Source organism: Capricornis sumatraensis, chromosome 2 (assembly GCF_032405125.1).
Source record: "Capricornis sumatraensis isolate serow.1 chromosome 2, serow.2, whole genome shotgun sequence".
Taxonomy (NCBI): domain Eukaryota; kingdom Metazoa; phylum Chordata; class Mammalia; order Artiodactyla; family Bovidae; genus Capricornis; species Capricornis sumatraensis.
In genome coordinates, this window is record NC_091070.1 from 205,649,002 (window position 1) to 205,672,893 (window position 23,892).

The following is a 23,892-nucleotide window of genomic DNA, read 5'->3' on the forward strand; positions in this document are numbered from 1 at the left end:
ACTCAGCAGTGGCCACAGGACTAGAAAATGTCAGTTTTCATTCCAATCCCAAAGAAAGGCAATGCCAGAGAATGTTCAAACTACCACACAGTTATGCTCATTTCACATGCTAGCAAGGTAATGCTCAAAATCCTTTAAGCTAGGCTTCAACACTATGTGAACCAAGAACTTCCAGATGTTCAAACTGGATTTAGAAAAGGCAGAGGAACCAGAGATCAAATTGCCAACATTCATTGGATCATAGAAAAAGCAAGAGAATTCCAGAAAATTTCTGCTTCACTGACTGCACTAAAGCCTTTGACTGTATGGATCACAACAAACTGTGGAAAATTCTTAAAGAGGTGGGAATACCAGACCACCTTGCCTGCCTCCTGAGAAACCTGTCTGCAGGTCAAGAAACAGAGAAGTTAGAACTGGACATGGAACAACAAACTGGTTCAAAGTTGCGAAAGGAGTACCTCAAGGCTGTATATTATCTCTGTGCTTATTTAACTTACATGCAGAGTACATCAGGCAAAATTAGGGGCTGGATGAAGCACAATCTGGAATCAAGGTTGCTGGGAGAAATATCAATGACCTCAGATATGCAGATGGTACTACCCTAATGGTAGAAAGTGAAGAGGAGCTAAGGAGCCACTTAATGAAGGTGAAAGAGGAGAGTGAAAAGACTGGCTTAAAACTCAACATTCTAAAAACTAATATCATGGCATTTGGTGCCATCACCTCATGGCAAATACATGGAGAAACAGTGGATACAGCGACAGGCTTTATTTTCTTGGATTCCAAAATCACTGTGGCCGATGACCGCATCCATGAAACTAAAAGATGCTTGCTCCTTGGAAGAAAATCTGTGACAAACCTAGTGTATTAAAAAGCAGAGACATTGCTTTGCTATCAAAGGTCCGTCTAGTCAAAGCTATGGCTTTTCAAGTAGCCATGTATGGATGTGAGAGTTGGACCATAAAGAAGGCTGAGCGCTGAAGAATTGATGCTTTTGAACTGTGGTGCTGAAGACCCTTGAGGGTCCTTTGGACTGCAAGGAGATCAAACCAGTCAATCCTAAAGAAAATCAGTCCTAAATATTCATTGGAAGGGCTGATGCTTCGGGCACCTGATGTGAAGAACTGACTCATTGGGAAAGACCCTGATGCTAGAGAAGATTGAAAGCAGGAGGAGAAGAGGATGACAGAGGATGAGATGATTGGATGGCATCACCGACTCAATGGACATGAGTTGAACAAACTTCAGGAGATAATGAAGGACAGGGAAGCCTGGCATGCTTCAGTCTGTGGGGTCGCAGAGTCAGACACAACTGAGATACTGAACAACAAGCTCGTAAAAGTCCTATCTGCAAATAAAGTCACATTGAGGGATTAGGACTTCAACATATCACTTGGGGTGGGAAGCATAATTTAGTTTATAACACTATCTTAATGCAGTTTTAGTATCTTTTTATTTTCTTGTTTACCCTTAGTTGGAAATTTGATGTTTGCATGGGACTAAATTTGGCGAATATTGAGGCTTACTTAAATTTAACCTGTGGTACTTACCATAAAGTACTCTCCAACCCTGAGATATTCGAATAAGCAAAAATATTATATGTAAATGTCCTACTTTTCTTGTAATGTAGTCCAGTGTGTTAATACTAGTAAAGTCTCAGTCCTTTACAGAGTAATAAGTGTCCCCCTTCCTCCCATCCCCATTTTACAGATGGAAAAATTAACATACAGAGAAACTGACTTGTCAGAGGTCAGAGCAAAGTATTGGTAGACCCAGGGGTAAATCCCAAACCTTTTAACTTCCTGACCAGTTTGTAGTCTATTGACTATGCAGCCTAGTGGTAAGTATATTTTTACCCTATCCTGGAGATAAGGATGGTTAAGAGATTTGTCAAGGACTGAGTTTAAGGAATTCCCCATTTCTAATTATGTCACTCATTATCCTTTTCTTTTAACTATGATGTCTTTTTGTCGTTGGCATCAATTTTCAAGATTGTGAGTAGAGGTTGGAATTTTTGCTTTTTAAATACCTAGAGATATTTTTATGACAATTTAGCCAGACTAGAGATTATTACTAGGAAAGAAAGAAATGAAAACTTATTATTTAATGAATTTGTTCTCTGTTAGGCACTGTGCTAGACACTTTGTATTTCTTAAATGTCATTAAAATTTATAGTCATTTCTGGAAGGTAATGCCTTCTTTCCTTTTGTTATAGTCACATTTTAATAGTATTAGTGGAATTTAGTAGAAAAATATCTTGCAAATTTCAGAGTTTAGATTCTAAACAAAATTTTAGTTTTGTGCAAACTAAGAACCTTGTCAGAAAGGTTAAAGATAAAAATATCTGTATGATTAAACATAGTTTTTGAGTTTATTATGTCTTATCCCTTGGTTTTTACTTAGTTGGGATGATTTGTTTTGTCTGAGATTAAGTCAAGCTTGCTGTTCCACTTGACACTAAAATCATGGTGTTTTCTCAGAAACCTTTTCTTCTACGTCTACATTTGAAACAGTTAGAATTCTTTTAATTACGAAGCAGGTTGAACAGCCAAGCCACATGAAAAACAAGAGTATACTGAGCCTCCAGAGCCAAGGTTCCATGGGCCACTAGGATATTCTCATCTCTCCATCCCTCACCTCCACTTCTTTCCCAGTGGCTTCCTCTTGCTTGTAGATCTGCTTTCTCAGATATAGTGTGCTCCTTCTGACTCTTCTGTGGAGAATAAGTTGGAGTAGGGCAAAAGTAGAAGCAGGATAAGTTAGCAGACTTTGTAATGGTCCAGATAAGAGGTAATAGTGACTCAAACTAGACTGTGAATCATGAGATTGAGTGGTGGATGGATTGGGATATGGCCCAACAGAACCTACTGATGGATTGAATGTGAATGTAGAGAAAATATAGGGATCAAGGATAATTTCAAGAATTTTGGCTTAAAGAGCTAGTTGATGGAGATGCCATCTACTGGTTTGTGGAGGACAAAAAGAAGAACAGCTTGACAGACGGTGTTCTGTTTTAGCTAAGTTTGAAATATCTGATTGAGAACCATGTAGAGATGGCCTGAAAGTAGTTATATATATAAGTATAGAATTCCAAGTAGAGGCCAGTGCTGGAAATATGAATTTGGAAGTAATCACAGTGGAGTGGTGAGAAAAAAAAAAAAAAGCCCTATTAAAATGAGGACATAATATGAGGAAGGGAGGAGGCAATAATTCATTGCCTTTAAGACAACTCTTAAAATAAGTTTTCCCATGAAAGAGAGTAGAAAAATTGAAAGAGCAGTTAGAGTATGTGTGGAATTAAGAGGGGTTGGGGAGAGCATATTTATTGGGTTTTTTTGTGTGTTTGTTTTGATAGGTGATGACAAAGTAATAACAATACTGATGTAAATGATCTGTTATAGAGGAAATACTTGCAAAGTCCTTAAGAAGATGGGAGGAAATGGGATCTGGAGCAAAAATGTAGGGTGGGCTGTTGCTTAAAATCAGAGATGCTTCATCCACAGAAGTAGGAGAAAAGTCAGAAAGAATGATGAATAAGTAGATTCATTAAATTACCAATTACTAACTGAACACCCACTGCTTACTGTATTATGCTTTGCGGACATACCACTAGGCAAGATTAAGTCTGAATCTTCCTGAAATGTGTGGCATATAGAAGGTTCTCATGTCTTATTTTTGTTGTTCTCAATAAGCCCTGAATTAATGTCATCCCCTAAGAGTGAAGGTTAAGGAGGGAATATTTGGAATATGAAGAAAGTGAAAAATTGTGTTGTTCTTGTTGTTCATCTGCTAGTTCAGTTCAGTTCAGTCACTCAGTCATGTCCGACTCTTTGTGACCCCATGAACTGCAGCACACCAGGCTTCTCTTTCCATCACTATCTTCCTGAGTTTCCTCAAACTCATGTTCATTGAGTCAGTGATGCCATCCAGCCATCTCATCCTCTGTCATCCACTTCTTCTCTTGCCCTCAGTTTTTCCCAAATCAGAGTCTTTTCCAGGGAGTCAGCTCTTCTCATCAGATGGCCAAAGTATTGGAGCTTCAGCTTCAGCATCAGTCCTTCCAATGAACATTCAGGACTGATTTCCTTTAGGATTGATTGGTTTGATCTCCTTGCAGTCCAAGGGACTCTCAAGGGTCTTCTCCAGCACCACAGTTCGAAAGTGTCAATTCTTTGGTGTTCAGCCTTCTTTATGGTCCAATTCTCACATCCATACATGACTACTAGAAAAGCCATAGCTTTGACTAGACGGTCCTTTGTCGGCAAAGTGATGTCTCTGCTTTTTAAAACACTATCTAGGTTTGACATATCTATTCTTCCAAGGAGTAAGCATCTTTTAGTTTTGTGGCTGCAGTCACCTTACACAGTGATTTTGGAGCCCAAGAAAATCCAATACTGTTTCCATATTTTTCCCATCTGTTTGCAATGAAGTGATAGGACTGGATTCCATGATCTTAGTTTTTTGAATGTTGAGTTTTAACCCAGCTTTTTCACTCACCTCTTTCACCTTCATCAAGAGGCTATTTAGTTCCTCTTCACTTTTCTGCCATTAAAGTGGTATCATCTGCAGACCTGAGGTTGTTGATATTTCTCCTGGCAATGTTGTTTCCAGCTTGAGATTCATCTAGCCTGGCATTTTGCATGATGTATTCTGCATATAAGTTAAATAAGCAGGGTGACAATATACAGCCTTAACATACTCCTTTCCCAATTTTGAACCAGTTCGTTGTTCCATGTCTGGTTCTAACTGTTGCTTCTTTTCCTGCATACAGGTTTCTCAGGAGGCAGGTAAGGTGATCTGGTATTCCCATCTCTTTAAGAATATTACAGTTTGTTGTGATCTATACGTTGAAGTCTTTAGCATAGTCAATGAAGCAGAAGCAGATGTTTTTCTGGAATCCCGTTGCTTTCTCTATTATCCTGCATATGTTGGCAATCTGATCTCTGGTTCCTCTGCCTTTTCTAAATCCAGCTTGAACACCTAGAAGTTTTCAGTTCACATACTGCTAAAGCCTTACCTAATGGATTTTAGGCAAAATTTTGGAATGAGTACAATTATACAGTAATTCGAACATTCTTTGGCATTGCTTTTCTTTGGGATTGAAATGAAAACTGACCTTTTCCAGTCCTGTGGTCACTGCTGAGTTTTCCAAATTTGCTGGCATAATGAGTGCAACACTTTAACAACATCATCTTTTAAGATTTGAAATAGTTCAGCTGGAATTCCATCACCTCCACTAGCACTGTTCGTAGTAATGCTCCTGAGGCCCACTTGATCTCACACTTCAGGATGTCTGGCTGTAGGTGAGTGACCACATAATCATGTTTCATTGTGTCGTTAAGAGCTTTTTTGTACAGTTCTTAATTTGTACAGTGTATTCTTGCCACCTTTTCTTACCATCTTCTGCTCCTGCTATGTCCTTGCTGTTTTTGTCCTTTGTTGTGCCTGAAATGCTCCCTTGGTATCTCCAGTTTTCTTAAAGAGATTGCTAGTCTTTCCCATTCTGTTGTTTTCCTCTGTTTCTTTGCATTGGTCACTTAAGAAGCCTTTTTTTTTTTAATTTCTCCTTGCTATTCTCTGCAACTCTGCATTCTTTACCCTCTAAACTCTAAAGGATTTCTCTTTACCTTTCTCCTTTGTCTTTTGCTTCTCCTCCTTTCTCAGCTGTTTGTAAGGCCTCCTCAGACAACCACTTTGCCTTCTTTCATTTCTTTTTCTTGGGGATGGTTTTGGTCATCACCTCCTGCACAGTGTTACGAACCTCCATCCATAGTTCTTCAGGCAGTCTGTCTGCCAGATCTGGTCCCTTGAATCTGTTCATCACCTCTACTGTGTAGTCATAAAGGATTTGATTTAGGTCATAATTGAATGGCCTAGTGGTTTTCCCTACTTTCTCAACTTGAACCTGAATTTTGCAATAAGGAGCTGATGATTTGAGCCACAGTCAGCTCCAGTTCTTTCTTTCTTTCTTTCTTTTTTTGCTGACTGAATAGAGCTACACCATCTTCGACTGCAAAAAGAGTAAATAAAATCAGATTTTGGTACTGACCACCTGGTGATGTCCATGTATAGTCGTTTCTTTTGTTCGTGGAAGAGGGTGTTTGTTGTAACAAAACTCTGTTAGCCTTTGCCCTGCTTCATTTTGTACTCCAAGGCCAAACTTGCCTGTTATTTCAGGTATTTTTTGACTTCCTACTTTTGCATTCTAGTCCCCTGTGATAAAAAGGACATCTTTTTTTGGTATGAGTTCTAAAAAATCTTGTAGATCTTCATAGAATTGTTCAACTTCACCTTCTTCAGCATTAGAGAGAAGAATACGTGAATTTATATTTTTGGAAAGGAGAAAAGGAAGCATGGTAGGGAAATGTGGTTTGATTCCTAGACAGTGATAATTAGCATTGAGATTGTAGCCATGAGTTTATGGTGAGACCAGTAAGGTCACTTGTTTTTCTTTAGCACTTGTGATCTGTTGGGGTAGGCGTGATACAGGCAGATAAGTGGTTTTAGCCAAGTTAGGGTTGAGGCTTTAGTAGTCAAGTTTAACAGGGAAAAAAAAAAAAAAACAAGAACAGGTGTGAAGGAGTTGAAGACTTGGTCAGGGAGTGATTTTAGTGAGGGACCATAAATCTGAGCTGAGTAAGAAGAGAAGTGGGTAGATGGGTAAATAATGGTTTAAAAAAAAGTGATACCATTCAGTGGTAAAGAAGATGGGTAAATAATGGTAAGAAAGTACTGGGGTCAGTAGATGAATCTGAATTTTTAAGCAAGGAAAATATATTTCTATTATATAAGTAATGACCCAGATGCTGGGAAAGATTGAGGGCAGGAGGAGAAGGGGACAACAGAAGATGAGATGGTTGGATGGCATCTCCGACTCGATGGACAAGGGTTTGGGTGTTGGTGATGGACAGGGAGACCTGGCGTGCTGTGGTTCATGAGCTCACAAAGAGTCGGACATGACTGAGCGACTGAACTGAACTGGTACTCTGTATAAAAAAAATCTGCAAATATTTGAAATTAGAAAGGGGAGAAAAACAGTACCACCACCCAAAGATAACCAGTTGTTTATCTTTGCTTTGTTTACTTCTTTTTTTTCTAGTGATAATTTTAAGGATTGTTTTAGTTTACTAGATAGACCTTCTATAACAAAGGCTACAGACTGGGTGATTTAAACAACAGACATTTTCTCAGTTCTGGAGGCTACACGAGCAAGAGCAAGGTGTCAGCAGGGCTGCTTTTCTCCTTTGGCCTGTAAATGTCTGTCTTCTCCCTGTGCCTTCACATAGTCTTTTCCCTGCCATTGTCTGTGTCCAGAGTTTCCTCCTCTTATAAGGGCACCAGCCATGCTGGATTAGGGTCCACTCTAAAATTAGATCTCATTTTAACTTACTTATTTCTTCATAGACCCTACTTCCAAAGTCGCCTGAAGTACTGAGAAATGATTACTTCAGTATGAATTCTGGGAGAACACAATGCAGCCTGTAACATAGGTGTTCTTTGTCTTCAGTTTTTTATGTAATTGTGGTTATTCCTTGCATATATTTTTTAATCCTTTATCTTACCAGATAACATTAACTCAAACATTTTCCCACTTAGACTTGTAAAAATTTAACAGCTGCAAAATATTTTGTCAAATAACAAATGTATTTCAGTATCTTAATCAGTCTTCTGTGTTGAACATCTAAGCACCCCTTCCACCCCAACTTTTTGTTATTATAAAGAATACTGAAGTTTTTTGAATGAAATCTCTTTTTCTAGACGTTGGGTTATTTCCTTAGACTAGAATCTCAAAAGTAGATTACTTTAGCAAAAACTGTCACAATATACTGCTAAATTGGAGAAGTACTGAAACTTTTACTTTCTTTCCACATGAATGTTTTCTCTCTTCCTGCAGTAATAGACTGGAATGATGTTAGAAAACATAAATATGGTCATCTATCAGAGTCTGCATCCCAATATCAAGGTAAGAAAAAAAGCTGTATTTAGCATAGAAAAATTTAATTTGACATCTCTTAACACAAAGCCTCTTTTTTTGGAGGTCTGAGTATACCAAGAACTCACAGGTTAAAACACAAGCAAATATAATTTGTAGCGGTATCTGTCAAAAGCAATATACATTGGTTTGAGCATGAAATCAGGAAATTTAGATTGTGAGTTCAGACAATCCCAGATTAGCTTTAGGTACAGTTATTTAGCCTCTCTGGATATCCAGTTTTTAATAAGGCAGAATTGAGTGGTATACTTCCACAACTACTAGTAATAAACTTAGTATCTTTTAAAATGAGAGAACTGAACTATACAAACTGTCAAGCCCTCATTTTACCCCAGAATCTCACTGTTCTGTCATTTTGGTGTGTTTTTCATGATGACTTATGTTGTAACACTTTTTTCTTTAATAGAAACTACCGACATCCTGGAGCTAGGTAAGATATTTTTCTTGTGTTTCTGTTAAATATGGGAAATTACTGAGCCAGGGATTAGATAGTAACTAGGAAAAGAATTCCATGTGTCTTTGTCTCATGAGCTCATGAATCCTGTGCTCTTGTCTGCCTAATGAACCCATGCAGTTCTCCTTTGCTGTCCTGTCAGACTTCCTTATCAGGAGGCCACAGACTAAGCTAACGAAAGGGAAAAGGGTGGTTAATTACATGAGTACAATAAGGAATGGGAAGTGAAACCAAACTGCAAGTTACTTCTTATTAATTCATTAAATCTAGAGCTAAAACAAAGCCCCTTTGTCCGTAAATCAGAATTTGATGGCATTTTCCCAAAAGAAATTATTCATGAGATATATTGAACTGAAATTAAACCTAAAGATTTTATAAGTTTTTTTTTTTTAACTAAATAAAAACCAAAATATTAAGATGTCAAATAACAGGAGTCAGCCTGGTACTGCATTTGGTTTTCATCCCTGAATAGTGTACTTCAGGACTAGGATTTCAGAAATGAAACTAATGGCAATATTTTTCAGTCAGCTTTCCAAGTTCCTACATGAATGTCAGTTTTAACTTCTTAAGCATTCTTTAAAATCCTGCATTTTATTTAAATATTGATATCCTGATACCTTTATCAGTTTTTGTTGAAGTATTTTTACATATTTTGTTACCGCAATTTCCTGTGTTCAGTCCTATTATCATCATTTTCCATTTGCTCCCTCTTTCCTTTTCTTCTGACAACATATTACTTTCATGGCCCACTGACAAAGATGGTGATGTAAAGTAGTAGAACACTAGACTAGAAGTCAGAATTCCTGGATTCTTTGAAGGCCAACTTTGCCATTTAGTAAGTTTGTGACACTAATCCTTGGTTTTCTGATTTGTAAATGGGGATAATAATCCCTTTGTACCTACTTCACAGGGTTATTAAGAAGATTATATGAACTAATGGATGTGAAAACATCTTAAAAACTCAAATACTTTTCAACTTTGGAGGATTATTATTTTCATTTGTTCAGCAACTATCCTCAGCCTTTTAAGTCAAATCTTGTGACATTCTTTGAAGTGAAGCATTCTATGATTATGAGCTGAAGAAATGAATGAAATGAAATAATGCAGGTAAAGGGCCTGATACTTGATAAACAATAAATGATCGTCACTTTTTATTTTTCCTTAAAACTTTGCTCATGCTTTCTAAGATACTGGTGTGTGGTTTAAAAAGCATGGCATAAGACAGGGTTCATATTCCTTTTCCTCACTAACCAGTTTTGTGACTTCAGAAAAAATACTTGATCTTTCTGAGTCCATTTCCTCATCTTTAAGATGAGAATAAAATCTACTTTTCGGGTTATAATTAACAGGGGAAATATTGAACATAGCATGGCATGGTGCAGACAAACAGAAGGTACTCAGTGATAGCTGCTGCAGTTTGGGGATTTGTTGCTAATGTGAATGATGATAACAGTTCTAGTTCAGTGATATTTAAGGTATGTTGTAAACAACCTGTTTTGTTGACAGAATTGTGAAAAGTGGATATTCAGTTTAAAATATTTACATAAAATGATGTTAAAATGTGAAAGTATGTTTTTTGTTGTGGGAGTAGAGGTAGTGAAGCCAGGCAGAGTCTCTGATAAAGTAATCTTGGGCATTTCATTTTGTCCATCAGGCATAGAGAGTAGCCTAAAATACCACACTGAAAGAAAATTCAGTAGATTTTTAGAGTCTCAGAGTTTGGAAGAGGCCTTGAAAAATCTACCTTGGCCTGCATTTCAAAATTCCAACATTTTTTATTTCTTGTAAAATGTCTTGTCCTGAACTTTCCCCAAAGTTGTTAGGGACTTAAAACCTCCTCAAGCAAGTCACTCATGTTTAAACAAATGTTTTTTGGGCCAAAATCTGTTTCTTTGTCAATTCTATTAGTCCTACTTATAACTTTCAGAGCCATATGTATAGGTTTAGCCAGGTTTTCTCTGACCAGCCTCTAGATATTTGAAAGCAGCTCTAAGGACTGCCTTCTCACTGCCATTCTGTTACATTTCCTAGTTTAAGCAACCATCATCTCATAGCTAGTTTATTAGAAAAGCTTTCTAATAAAAAAGCTTCCTGCCTCCAGCCTTACCCTCCTCCAGTCCGTTCTTCACATTGTAGACAGGATGCTTTTTCTTATAAACCCTTTTGTGCTTCCTCTTCTCCTTAGTGTTGCATATGAGACTCTGAAACCCAAACACTGCTTTTATTGACAACCTCTTTTCTAAACCATTTTTATCTACCCTGTAGCCATGCTGAAAGATTCAGGTTTGAGAACTGCTTTTTTTCATTTCTGGGCCCTCATACATGCTTTTCTTTCTGTCTGAAACAACAGGTCTCTCTTTGGCTAACTCCTTGCTTATCCTTTTACATTTTAACTTGGAAGCCTTAAGTTGAAGCTTTGTTAAGGCAAGACAATATTTTGATCATGGTTGTATCTCCAGCACTGTTCCTTGATCCACACTATAAATACTTGTTGGATGGATGGATAAAGAAATGGCTTTAAGACTTTCATGCTAAATGTTGCTTCTTCATTTAGCTGGTCCTCATGTGACATGGTTTTGTTTCTCTTGATCATTTGGGTCACCATGTAGGTGTTGCTTTGTTCTGTCCCTCTCAAGGACTAGTTCCCATAATGTTTAATTTCCCAGATGTGATTTCACTAGTCCAGAAAAGAGTAAGACCATTACTGGCTTGCTTCTTTTCATTCACTCACTTTTCAAACTTTTATGGTGCCTCTCTCAAGTTTCAGGTACTGGGTTAAACGGTGAAGGTTTTTAAAGTTCATAAAATGGACTTCTCTGGCAGTCCAGGGTTTAGACTCTGAGCTTCCAAATCAGGGGCACAGGTTCAATCCCTGGTTGGGGAACTAAGACCCCACATGCTGCACAGCATGGCCAAAAATAAAGTCTCTGACTGTCTTTATTGCTCTAAAGGATTTGGGTTCCACACTTTAGATGGAACTAAATAGAGTTCTTGTAGAGGAATGTGGACAGAACAGTAGCCAGCATGAATGGAAATGCCTGAGGTAACCATTTTAAATTAGGAGCCATTGAGGGATTTGGGACATTTTTAGGGGATTAGGTATATTATGTCTAATGTCAGTAGGTAAAGATTTAGACGAAGGTAGACTTTGGCTGATTCTAATGGTTAAAATATTCCATTTGTGCTGTTGAACCATAGCTGAATAATAAATTTCTCATCATTGGAATTATTTAACTAGAGGCTGGAGGGACCATTCAGGTCTCAGCTTTTATATCACCTCATCAAGATCCCTTTCTTGACCATCCTTCCTAAAATAGCATACATACTCTCAGCACTCTTTTCCTCTCCTACCTTGCTTTATTTTTTCCTTATTTGAAAAGGGCCAGAAATTGTACAGTTATTATGTGGTTTCTCTGTAACTTTCTGGATCAATTGAATTATGTTTATTTGTTTACTTATTGTGTCTCTTCCCTCTTAAAATGTAAGCTCCATGTGAGCAGAGATTTTGGCTGTTTTGTTCTTTGCTGTGTATCACCTGTGCCTGGAATTGAGCTTGGCATATAGTAGTTGCACAGTAAATATTTGTTGAATGAGTGAATATTAGAGAAAGGAATTCATGCGTTCAGCTGGTGGATCTTTTTTGTTTTACAATTTAGGGAACTTAATTTTTAAAGTATTTGTATGTAGTTATAAATCCCTTCAGGGCAGCAATCTTTGTTGTTATTGTTCACTCGCTCATTCGTGTCTGACTCTTTGCAACCCCATGGACTGCAGCACGCCAGGCTTCCCTGCCCTTCGCCATCTCCCCTAGCTTGCTCAGACTCATCTCCATTGAAGTGGTGATGCCGTCCAACCATCTTGTTCTCTGTTGTCCCCCTTTCCTCCTGCCTTTGATCTTTCCTAGCATCAGGGTCTTTTCTAATGAGTTGGTTTTTCGCATCAGGTGGCCAAAGTATTGGAGCTTCAGCTCCAACATCAGTCCTTCCAGTGAATATTCAGGGTTGATTTCCTTTAGGATTGGATGGTTTGATCTTGCAGTCCAAGGGATTCTTAAGAGTCCTCTCCAGCACCACAGTTGAAAGCATCAATTCTTTGGCGCTCAGCCTTCCTTATTGGCCAACTCTTATACATGACTACTGGAAAGGCCATAGCTTTGACTAGATGGACCTTTGTTGGCAAAGTAATATCTCTGCTTTTTAATATGCTGTCTAGGTTTGCCATAGCTTTTCTTCCACAGAGCAAGCATCTTTTAATTTCATGGCTGCAGTCACTGTCTGTGGTGATTTTGGAGCCCCCCAAAATAAAGTCTCTCATTGTTTCAGTTGTTTCTCCATCTATTTGCCATGAAGTGATGGGACCGGATGCCATAACCTTAGCTTTCTGAATGTTGAGTTTTAAACCAATCTTGTTTCCTAATAATAGACATAACTGTCATATGGTAGTATGTATGTTAGAGTATATAAAATACTTTCTTAAGTATTATTCAGCAGTATAAATGAGATGACTGACTGTTTCTCATCTATAAGGTTTCAGCCCAAATGTTTCCTGCCTAGAGCATCTGTCTGTAATTTCACCATCTAAGATGATTCCCAGTCTCTGTCACATATCATTATTTTATGTCCTTCAAATACTTACCATTTACTACCTTATTTATTTGACTTTGTGTTAATTGTGCCTCATTATGCACTGGAATGTAAATTCCACAAGGGCAGGGACTTCCTGCCTTATCCTAGCATTTAGAAGAAGTGCCTGGCACATACAGGATACTCAAACATCATTTGAATAAATAATTGAAATCACTCCAGAAATTTCAAAGTACTATACTAGTTAATAATGTCAGTCTTCACAGTAATCTTGACCCAAGTATGAATTAGATTTCCCTGTTCTGCATTCTCAAGGCAATCTGTACTACCTCATTAACTTAAATTTATCATAATTGTGGCAGATTATTTGTATTATTACTTAATTTACTACTTTTGCTTATCTCTAAACTGTAGGCTCCATGAATTTCAGAGCCATGTCTATCTTGTTCCCCTGATATTTAGCACTGTGCTTTTGCACTTGGAAGGAGGTTAATAAGTATTTATTGAATGAAGGAGTGTGTGTATAATCTTATGGGATATTATGTCTCTTTCAGATAAATGAACTGATGCTTGGAAGGATTAAGTAGTTTATTCAAGATAGGAAATGGCAACCCACTCCAGTATTTTTGCCTAGAGAATCCTGTGGATAGAGGAGCCTGGTGGGCTGCTGTCCATGGGGTCGCACAGAGTCAGACACGACTGAAGTGACTTAGCATGCATGCATGCATTGGAGAAGGAAATGGCAACCCACTCCAGTATTCTTGCCTGGAGAATCCCAGGGACAGAGGAGCCTGGCGGGCTACTGTCTGTGGGGTCACTCAGAGTCGGACACAACTGAAGCGACTTAGCAGCAGTAGCAGTAGCAGTTAACTATAGAAACAGGACTTCAACCACCATCTTCTAACTCTCAACATCACATTCTTTTAATTATCCCATTAGTTTCTAGGCATGGAATTTAATCAGTATTACCTAGGAAGGCGTTGAAAATACAGATTCTCAGACCACACTCAAGAGATTACTGAATGAGAACCTCTGAAGATGGTCTCAGAACTGTGAAAAGAAGTTAGAAAAATTATTTAGTATATTTTTATGGTAAGTAGCATTTGAGAATGATATTATATCCCAAGATTTGACAGACTGCTATTTAGGGGCCAAATGCAACCCACTGCCAGTTTTTATAAATAAAGTTTTAGTGAAACACAGCCATGCTCACTCATTTACATATTGCCTGTGGCTGTTTTCATGCTACCATGTACAAGTTCCGTATTTGTGACAGAGACCGAATGGCCTACAAAGAGTAAAATTTTTTCTGTCTGGTCCCTTATAGAAAATTTGCCAACCCTGATCTATACTTTGTTGCCTGGCCTACTCCTCCTGTGGTGTTTTTAGTGCTCGGCAGTGTGATAGGTTTGATGTTTGGCTTCATTATGAGCATTATAATAGGTGCTCAGATATTCTTAGTGAGTCCATAAAAATTAACTTATTTTGCAGCTTACCTGATTGATAGTAAACAATAAACAGCCTAAGCAGTCAAATTTAAGAAAAAATACTAACCTAGGTATGGTTGAAGCTAGTGAACCCTCAGTGGATGAACTGCTTTTAACAAAGAGGTTCTTTTTCTTTCAGTTGATAGTAAATGGGAAGATGTGGGATTTCTTAACCTATGTAATAGGAATTGACTGCCATAGTTGTTATGTGTAATATAGAACTATAGTACCCTAATTATTTTGGTCCCCTGATGCTGCTGTAATTACATCTTAAAGCCAAAGTCTCTTGGGTGTTTTTGGTCAGAACTCTAAACAGTAACAAGCAACTCAGAACTGACCTAACTTCTTCCATACTGCCTTCTACAGTAATGCCCATATAGGTATTTAAATTTACATTAAAGTTAAATACCATTTAAAATCTAATTTCTCACTCACACTAGCCACACTTCACATGTTCAATAGTGGCATGTGGCTATTGGCTATCTTACTGGGCAGCATAGATGCAGAACATTTCTGTTATCAGAGAAAGTTTTAGTGGATAGAACTGCTGTACGTGTTAGAGTTCAAGAGGTGCAGCCTAGTCAGATCCAAGACTTACTATTTGACTTATTTATTTGCAAGAATGGAATAATAATTCTTGATGTTTTCTTTTTCTAATGGCCAATAGTGATGAAACTCTTTGCTTTAAAAGCTATCTCGGCTAAGAGCAAACTCTTTATTAAATTCTAATAAGCTATTTAAATCTTGACTTAAGGAAATACTCACCTCATTTACCCTTGACTGTCTATTCAAAATGATTAATTATTTATTGACTGAAGGGGATGGCTACCAAGTGGCACTGGTGCTAAAGAATGTCCTTGCCAGTGCAAGAGACTAGGGTTCAGTCCCTGGGTCAGGAAGATCCCCTGGAAGAAGGCATGGCAATCCACTCCAGTATTATTGCTGGAGAATCCCACGGACAAAGGAGCCTGGCAGGCACCAGTCCATAGGGTTGCAAAGAGTCCGACAGGACTAAAGCAACTTAGCATGCACACACGCAGTCATCAGCCAGTTCATTAAACAGTTCAGAACTGACTGTGATTTCTGGCCAAATCTATTTGGCTTGGTTAGGATTGTGGGAAAGGAACCAGTTTTAAAACAGAAGCTATAAAGTCAATAGAGTATAAAGTCTTGGCATCATCTTTGGAGTGACTGAGATTTCATCATTCCATGACTCATTTTTATTCCCAGCATCTAGTGCTTTTTTCATGGCCCAAAGGGGCCCTGTGCTGCTCCACTGCAGAGGAAACTTCAAGAAATGCTGGTTTGCTGCAGTGTTTTAGCTTGTGAAAGTCTCTGGGACCTTACCTGCTCCGTCATGGGGTCACCTCTAGGTGGGTATTAGGGGGATATTTGTAATTGATTTAACCTTTAATAATGAACCTGGTAATCTTTTGTGGTTCAGTAAGATATGTGTTTAATAACCTATCCTTTAAAATGTTTTCCCTGACCCAGGTCACTGTCACCTTAAAGATTATTTCTCTAGCACAGTGTTCCTCAAACTTTGAGAGACCTTAAGGGCCACTTCAGCATTCCCTGGTGGCTCAGAGGTTAAAGCATCTGCCTGGAATGCAGGAGACCAGAGTTCGATCCCTGGGTCAGGAAGATCCCCTGGAGAAGGAAATGGCAACCCACTCCAGTACTCTTGCCTGGAGAATCCCATGGACAGAGGAACCTGGTAGGCTACAGTCCATGGAGTCTTAAAGAGTCGGACACGACTGGGTGACTTCACAAGGGCCACTTCAAGAGGCTACAAAAATTCTGTAAATTTGCCAACTTATTCTTAACTACTGTCATTAGAAATGCTACTGAGGATCTACTTTTCTCTAAATTAACAAACCTTGGTCATTTTGCACCTCAGAGCAATGCAACGGTGACTGGAATAGGAGAGGGTTGAGGTGGGTGAGAGAGAAATATCTTTTAGAGTGAGGATTCAAGTATAATCTCATTCTGGCTTTTCCTGCCCCAAACAACGGCTCTTACCCATGGTCTCAAGATAGCTGCTTCTTTTTTCTTTCTGAGCTGAGATGGTGGGATTCTGCCACGTTGGGTGTTAAATCAGTTATTTGATGGCAATAAGGGACCTTTACAGGAGTCAGATTGTTCAGAAGGAATCTTCCCGCCCACTTTGTGCCTCTTCTGTTCTGTTTTCCATGAGCTTCCTGAATACTTCTTTGAGACACTGGTATGACTTGGTGTAACATTTTGGATCATTTTAAAGACTGGCTTGAAATATTCCTTAGGTCACCTAGACGGTGATTCAAAAAACACTGATCTAAAATGATCCACTCAGGTCATCTCAATTCTTCCCCTAATATACTTCTTTGAGTCCAAACAGGGCTGTGTAAGTTTTCTTATGCTCCAAACAAGTCTGAAAATAGCCTAATGTTTAGGGTAGATTACATCTTGAAAGTATTTTTAGGAAGTTGACTGTGATAGAGATTTTTATTTCCTTTGCAGGTCATTTTACCTGGGACAAATACCTAAAAGAAACATGTTCAGTCCCAGCGCCTATCCATTGCTTCAAGCAGGTAATTGATTCTCAGCATCTTTAGAAGGTGGGAGGCAAGTAGTTTTTCTGGTCCTTAGACAAGCAAAACATGAAGTGGGAGCCTTTGGGCTTCTCACCTAAAGTCCCCAGAATAAACTTCTATGGGAAGAATATAACTTCAAGACTTAAAACTCAGTTGTGAGTTTTAAACGTTCTCCCCAATTCTCCCCAATTTCCCAAGTAACACCTTTTCCTTCTTCACCTCCTTGAAGATATTCTGTGTTACTGAAAACAGTTGCTAATTTTTACTACAGCTCTTAGTTCAGGCAGATAGGAAACAGAGTTATAGCCCTTAGACAACTCTTGAAAGTGGAGCAGTATTCATATCTCTGAATTCAGCTCCCCTGCCACAATCTTATCTTTCCATAAAAATGTTGGCATTGAATCCCATTGTGGAGTATGTTAGGAGTTCATTGGAGGTCATTTAGAGCTTCCCACATAAGATTAAGTTCCACATACAATGCACAGATGATGTTGACTATCAGTACATGATGAGGGTAGTAAGCAGAGATGGCTACTGCTGCTAAATAGAGCTGCACATCAGGAAATGGTTTATATCTCCCTCCTTCTTAGTATTCAATTGTTGTTTCCACAAACTGTCAACATTTCACTTTGAGTTTGAATGTTGTCTAAATAAAAGTACAAAATAGGACTTTGCTCATCTGAAATAATAGGAACTGAATTCATATTTCTACCTGAAATAATTTTAAAAGACAAAATATATGAAATAATGGTTTTCAAGTTACTGAAGATCAGGCAGCCAAGAACAGTGATCTCTGAGAGATTAAAAAACAAATGAGTTGAGCCTCTTATGATTTACTGCTTTACAATAGTTTGAGACCATGGCCCAGGGAAAGAGAACCCAGACTAAGCCTGAGAGATTGCCTGTCAAATTAGGGAGATGGAACTGAGAACCCAGGGATAGAATCTGCAGGACAGAGTACCAGAGAAGAGAATGGGGCGCAGAAAGAAAACTGCAGAGAACCCCCTTCAAGTATTCATCAAAGTACTGTTGCTCTGTATATGCATGTGAGCATCCAAAGCCAAGGGAAACACTGTCTGAAAGGATTAAAGGATAGTAAAAGGATAGAGCCTAGTGCTCACACAAGACTGGGAATAGTGCCTGATTCCACCAGCTAGACTGGAAAATCTCATAATTCATGTGGAATAGTTGGGAAGATCCTGCTCAGTAGTGGGAAATGATTAGCCTTAGGATGAGCATGCTTTGAATCTGCCTAACAAACTAAAAAGCAAGACTCAGTGTGATTGAATTATTTCCAAGTAAATTAACTTCATCTGGGAACACAGCACAAGAAGAGAATGCAAAAATATCCAGCACCTAACAAACAGGTAAAAGTCAAATGCCTGGCATCTAGTCAAAGATTCTCAGGCGTATAAGGAGGCAGGAAAGCATAACTAATAATGAACAGACTAATCAACCAATTGAAACAGACTTAGAACCTTTGCAGATCTTAGAATAGCAGATTAAAACATTAAAACAGTTATTTTAATTATGTTCTATATGTTTGAAAGTTAAGCAGAGACTTGAAGTATATAAAAAAAGACATTGAGCAAAATGAAAAATACACTAGATGGGATTAATGGTGGAAGAAAAGATGAATAAATATGAAAACATAGCAGTAGAAGATACCTAAAATGAAACACACAGAAAAAAAGTATTTTAAAAATATGAAAAAGAGATCAGTGAAGCATGGGATAACATCATAGACCATGTAATTAGACTATCCAAAAGAAAAGAGATGGAGAACTGGAAAAGCATTTGAAGATAAAATGGCAAAAAAATTGTTCACAGTTGAGGAAAACTAAAAATCTCCAGATTCAGAAAGCTAAATGAATCTCCTTAAAAAAAAGACATGAATAAAATTATACTAAGCCATGTCATAAATTATCAAAACTAGTGATAGAGAACATCTTCAAAGCAGCCAGAGGAAAAAAGACACTTTATGTGCAGGGAAACTAAGATAAGAATGACATTATATTTTCTTGAAATAATGCAAACAAGAAGAAAGTTAAATAAAATCTTCAAAGTATCAAAAGAAAACTATCATCCATGAATTTTATATCCAGCAAAAAGATCTTCCAAAATGAAGGGAAAATAGTTATTTTCAGATGCATAAAAACTGAAGGAATTCATCACTAGTAAACTCACTCTTTGAAGAAGGCGGTGGCACCCCACTCCAGTACTCTTGCCTGGAAAATCCCATGGATGGAGAAGCCTGATAGGCTGCAGTCCATGGGGTCGCCAAGAGTCGGACACGACTGAGCAACTTCACTTTCACTTTTCAGTTTCATGCATTGGAGAAGGAAATGGCAACCCACTCCAGTGTTCTTGCCTGGAGAATCCCAGGGACGGGGGAGCCTGGTGGGCTGCCGTCTCTGGGGTCGCACAGAGTCGGACACGACTGAAGCAGCTTAGCAGCAGCAGCAAACTCACTCTTACAAATGTTAGAGTCCGTCATGCAGAAGGAAAATATTACCAGATAGAAATACAGATCTACACAAAGGAATGAAAGTTACTAGAAATGATAATTACAAGGGTAAATACTTAAAATGTTATTTCTTATTAAGCCTCTATAAAAGATAATTGACTATAAATAATGATAATAACATTATATTGTAGATATAATAAAATGTATTAGTAAAAATGTATAACAACAATAGCTTAAGGGAGAGAAATTTAAGTAGCCTATTATAAAGTTCTTATACATGAAGTAGTATAATATTACTTGAAGATAGACTGATAATTTAAATATGTTTAAGCCCCAAAGCATCCACTAAAATAATAGAAAACAGCAGAATGGTAGGTTTAAATCCAGCCATATCAATAATCGAATTATAAATTATCTAAATTCCTCAGTGAACAAACTGAGATTGTCATATTGGATAAAAAGTAAGACCCAATTATATACTGCCTGCAAGCAATTATACTTTAAATGTAAAGACACAAACAGGTTAAAAGTAAAAGAATCAAAAATTATAATAAAGCTGAAATAGCATATTAATATCAAAGTATATTTCAGAGGCAAAGGGTATTATCAGATAAAAATATAGTAATTTCATCACGAAAAAGGTCACACAGTCCTTACATGAATCAAAAGATGATAGATACAGAGCTTAACACCCTTCAAAAAAATTAATTCAAAACAGACCACACACCTAACTGTAAAACACAAAACTAAATTCCTAGAAGTTAGCATAGGAAAAGACTAAGATGGAATATGTCAGATTTCATTGCAATCCCAAAGAAAGGCAATGCCAAAGAATGCTCAAACTCATCTCACACCCTAGTAAAGTAATGCTCAAAATTCTCCAAGCCAGGCTTCAACAGTACGTGAACCATGAACTTCCAGATGCTCAAGGTGGATTTAGAAAAAACAGAGGAACCAGAGATCAAATTGCCAACATCTGTTGGGTCATCAAAAAAGCAAGAGAGCTCCAGAAAAACAAACCATGTATTTCTGCTTTATTGATTATGCCAAAGTCATTGACTGTGTGGATCACCACAAACTGTGGAAAATTCTGAAAGAGATGGGAATACCAGACCACCTGACCTGCCTCTTGAGAAACCTGTATGCAGGTCAGGAAACAACAGTTAGAACTTGACATGGAACAACAACAGACTGGTTCCAAATAGGAAAAGGAGTACGTCAAGGCTGTATATTGTCACCCTGGTTATTTAACTTATATGCAGAGTACATCATGAGAAATGCTGGGCTGGAGGAAGCACAAGTGAAGTCACTCAGTTGTGTCCAACTCTTTGTGACCCCATGGACTGTAGCCTACCAGGCTCCTCCCTCCATGGGATTCTCCAAGCAAGAATACTGGAGTGGTTTGCCATTTCCTTCTCCAGGAGGAAGCACAAGCTGGAATCAAAATAGCCGGGAGAAATATCAATAACCTCAGATATGCAGATGACACCACCCTTATGGCAGAAAGTGAAGAGGAACTAAAAAGCCTCTTGATGAAAGTGAAAGAGGAGAGTGAAAAAGTTGGCTTAAAGCTCAACATTCAGAAAACTAAGATCATGACATCCGGTCCAATCACTTCATGGGATATTGATGGGGAAACAGTGGAAACAGTGACAGACTTTATTTTGGGGGGCTCCAAAATCACTGCAGATGGTGACTGCAGCCATGAAATTAAAAGATGCTTACTCCTTGGGAAAAAAGTTATGACCAACCTAGACAGCATATTACAAAGCAGAGACATTACTTTGCCAACAGAGGTCCATCTAGTCAAAGCTATGGTTTTTCCAGTAGTCATGTATATGATGTGAGTGTTGGTATAAAGAAAGCTGAGAGCTGAAGAATTGATGCTTTTGAACTGTGGTGTTGGAGAAGACTCTTAAGAGTCCTTTGGACAGCAAGGAGATCAACCAGTCAGTCCATCCTCAAGGAAATCAGTCCTGAATATTCATTGGAAGGACTGATGTTGAAGCTGAAACTCCAATACTTTGACCACCTGATGCAAAGAACTGACATTTGAAAAGACCCTGAAGCTGGAAAAGATTGAAGGCAGGAGGAGAAGGGGACGACAGAGGATGAGATGGTTGGATGGCATCACCAACTCAATGAACATGAGTTTGCGTAAACTCCAGGAGTTGGTGATGGACAGGAAGGCCTGGTATGCTGTAGTCCATGGGGTTACAAAAAGTTGGACACGACTGAACTGAACTGAAGGTGACCTTAGGTGTGGCAGTAATTTATTAGGTGCAAACCAAAGGCACAGTTCAGGAAAGAAGTAAGTGATAAGTTGAACTTCATTAAAATAAAACCTTCTACTATATGAAAGACACTGTCAAGAGAATGAGAAGACAAGCCACAGACTGGGGGAGAATATTTTTACAAGACGTGTTTGACAAAGGACTGTGACCCAAAATATACAGATACCTTAAACTCAAAATAAGAAAATAACTCAAAAATGATCAAAGATCTTAAGACATCTCACCAAAGACGGTCGTATGACAAGCATGAAAAAGACGTTCTGCATCATATGTTATCAGAGAAATGCAAATTAAAACAACAGTGAGATACCACTGCATACATATTGTAATGCCAAAACCCAGAACACTGATAACACCAAGTGTTAGGCAAGGATGTGGAGCAACAGGAATTCTCATTAATTGCTTGTGGGAATGCAAAATGGTACAGACATCTTATAAGGTAGTTTGGTGATCTCTCTTCTTGTAAACTAAACATACTCTTACCATATGATCCATCAGTTGCATTCCTTGATATTTACCCAAAGAAGCTGAAATTTTATGTCCACACAAAAACTTGTGTGTATGTGTGTGTGTGTGTATATATATGTGTGTGTGGATTTTATTGCATCTTTATTCATAATCACCAAAACTTGAAAGAAACCAAGATGTTTTTTAAGTAGGTGAATGGATAAACAAACTGTAGTATAGCCAGACAATGGAGTATTACTCAGCCCTAGAGAGAAATGAGCTATCAAGCCATGAAAAGACGTAGAGGAAACTTAAATGCATCTTAACTACGAGAAAAAAGCCAGTCTGAAAAAGCTATGTACTGTGTGGTTCAAACTATATGACATTCTGGAGAAGGCAAAACTCTGGAGACAGTAAAAAGATCAGTGGTTGCCAGAGACTGAGTGGATGAGTAGGCCAGGTACAGAGGATTTTTAGTACAGTTAAACTATTTTGTATGATCCTATAATGATAGATACATGTCTCCATTAGACCAAATTCATAGAGTATACAACACCAAGAGAAAACCTTACTGTAAATAATGGACTTTGGGTTATTATGATATGTTAGTGTAGTTTTATCTGTTATAATAAATGTATTACCATGTTAGGAGATACTGAAAATACAGGAGACACTGAATGTGTTGGAGCAGGATGTTTATAGGAAATCTATCTTCCTTTCAGTTTTTCTGTGAACCTAAAACTGCTCTTAAAAGTGAGTCTTAATGAAAAAGAAATGAATTATTGATACATTCTACAAATGGGTGAATATCAGAATGGTTATGCTGAGTGAAAGAAACTAGATCCAAAAAAAAAAAGTATATTCTGTATGATTCCATTTTAAGTCTAGAAATGCAAAATGCAAAACAGTCTACACTGATAGAAAGTAAAGCAGTGTTTGCCTGGAGAGAGAGAGATCTGGGAAGGGCTAGACAGGTCTTAAAGGGATATGCAAAACTTGATAGTATGTCCACGTCCATTATCTTGATAGTGGTGATGGTTTCCAGAGTGTTGTGATGTATGTGGTGTCATGAGTGTATACATATGTCAGTACTTAACCTAAGTGTATAGTTCATTGTATGTCAATTATAACTTAAAGTTTTTAAAAAACAGGAATTGATTTCTAAGTTAATGTCAAAGTAAAAAAAAAAATAATCTATTCCCATTGGTTAGTCTGTGTGGTAGACATACTGAAGCACTCCATGAAGAAACACTAAGGATATGATAGTTTAATAGGATGATTTCTGCAAAGAAAATATTAAGAATACCTGGAGGGTTAGAGAATTGGAGACGACAGGATAAAAAACAGCATTTAAGCAAGGACCATTTGAGATACTCTTATCCTTTACTTACTGGTCACTCAATATTTGATGCTTCACTGGAAAGTAATTTTTTCCCTTCAGTTTACATTTCAGAGTTTCTTTTTCATGAGACCCTTCCTAGGTATTAGGAAATAATTCATGAGGGTTGTCCCTGACTCAGCTGTAATCAGTTTGTATCCAAAGCATAAATTTCCAGGTTCCATCGCTTAATATCCTTACTGAAAATGCCATGTA

At 37.9% G+C, this 23,892-nt stretch overlaps 1 protein-coding gene across 6 annotated transcripts in view; it reads left to right on the plus strand.

Moving 5' to 3' along the window:
- Positions 1–23,892, plus strand: part of SCMH1 (Scm polycomb group protein homolog 1) — a 216,705-nt gene that overhangs the window by 71,438 nt on the left and 121,375 nt on the right. For 4 of the 6 annotated variants that reach the window (XM_068966207.1, XM_068966204.1, XM_068966209.1 and 1 more), the window contains exons 3-5: positions 7,895–7,963; positions 8,400–8,423; positions 17,017–17,087. In XM_068966207.1, the coding sequence (XP_068822308.1) occupies positions 7,895–7,963; positions 8,400–8,423; positions 17,017–17,087 (164 nt within the window). Of the gene's footprint in view, positions 1–7,894; positions 7,964–8,399; positions 8,424–15,814; positions 15,891–17,016; positions 17,088–23,892 lie in introns of those variants that run through there. The other 2 variants (XM_068966206.1, XM_068966205.1) reach the window with 1 other exon arrangement.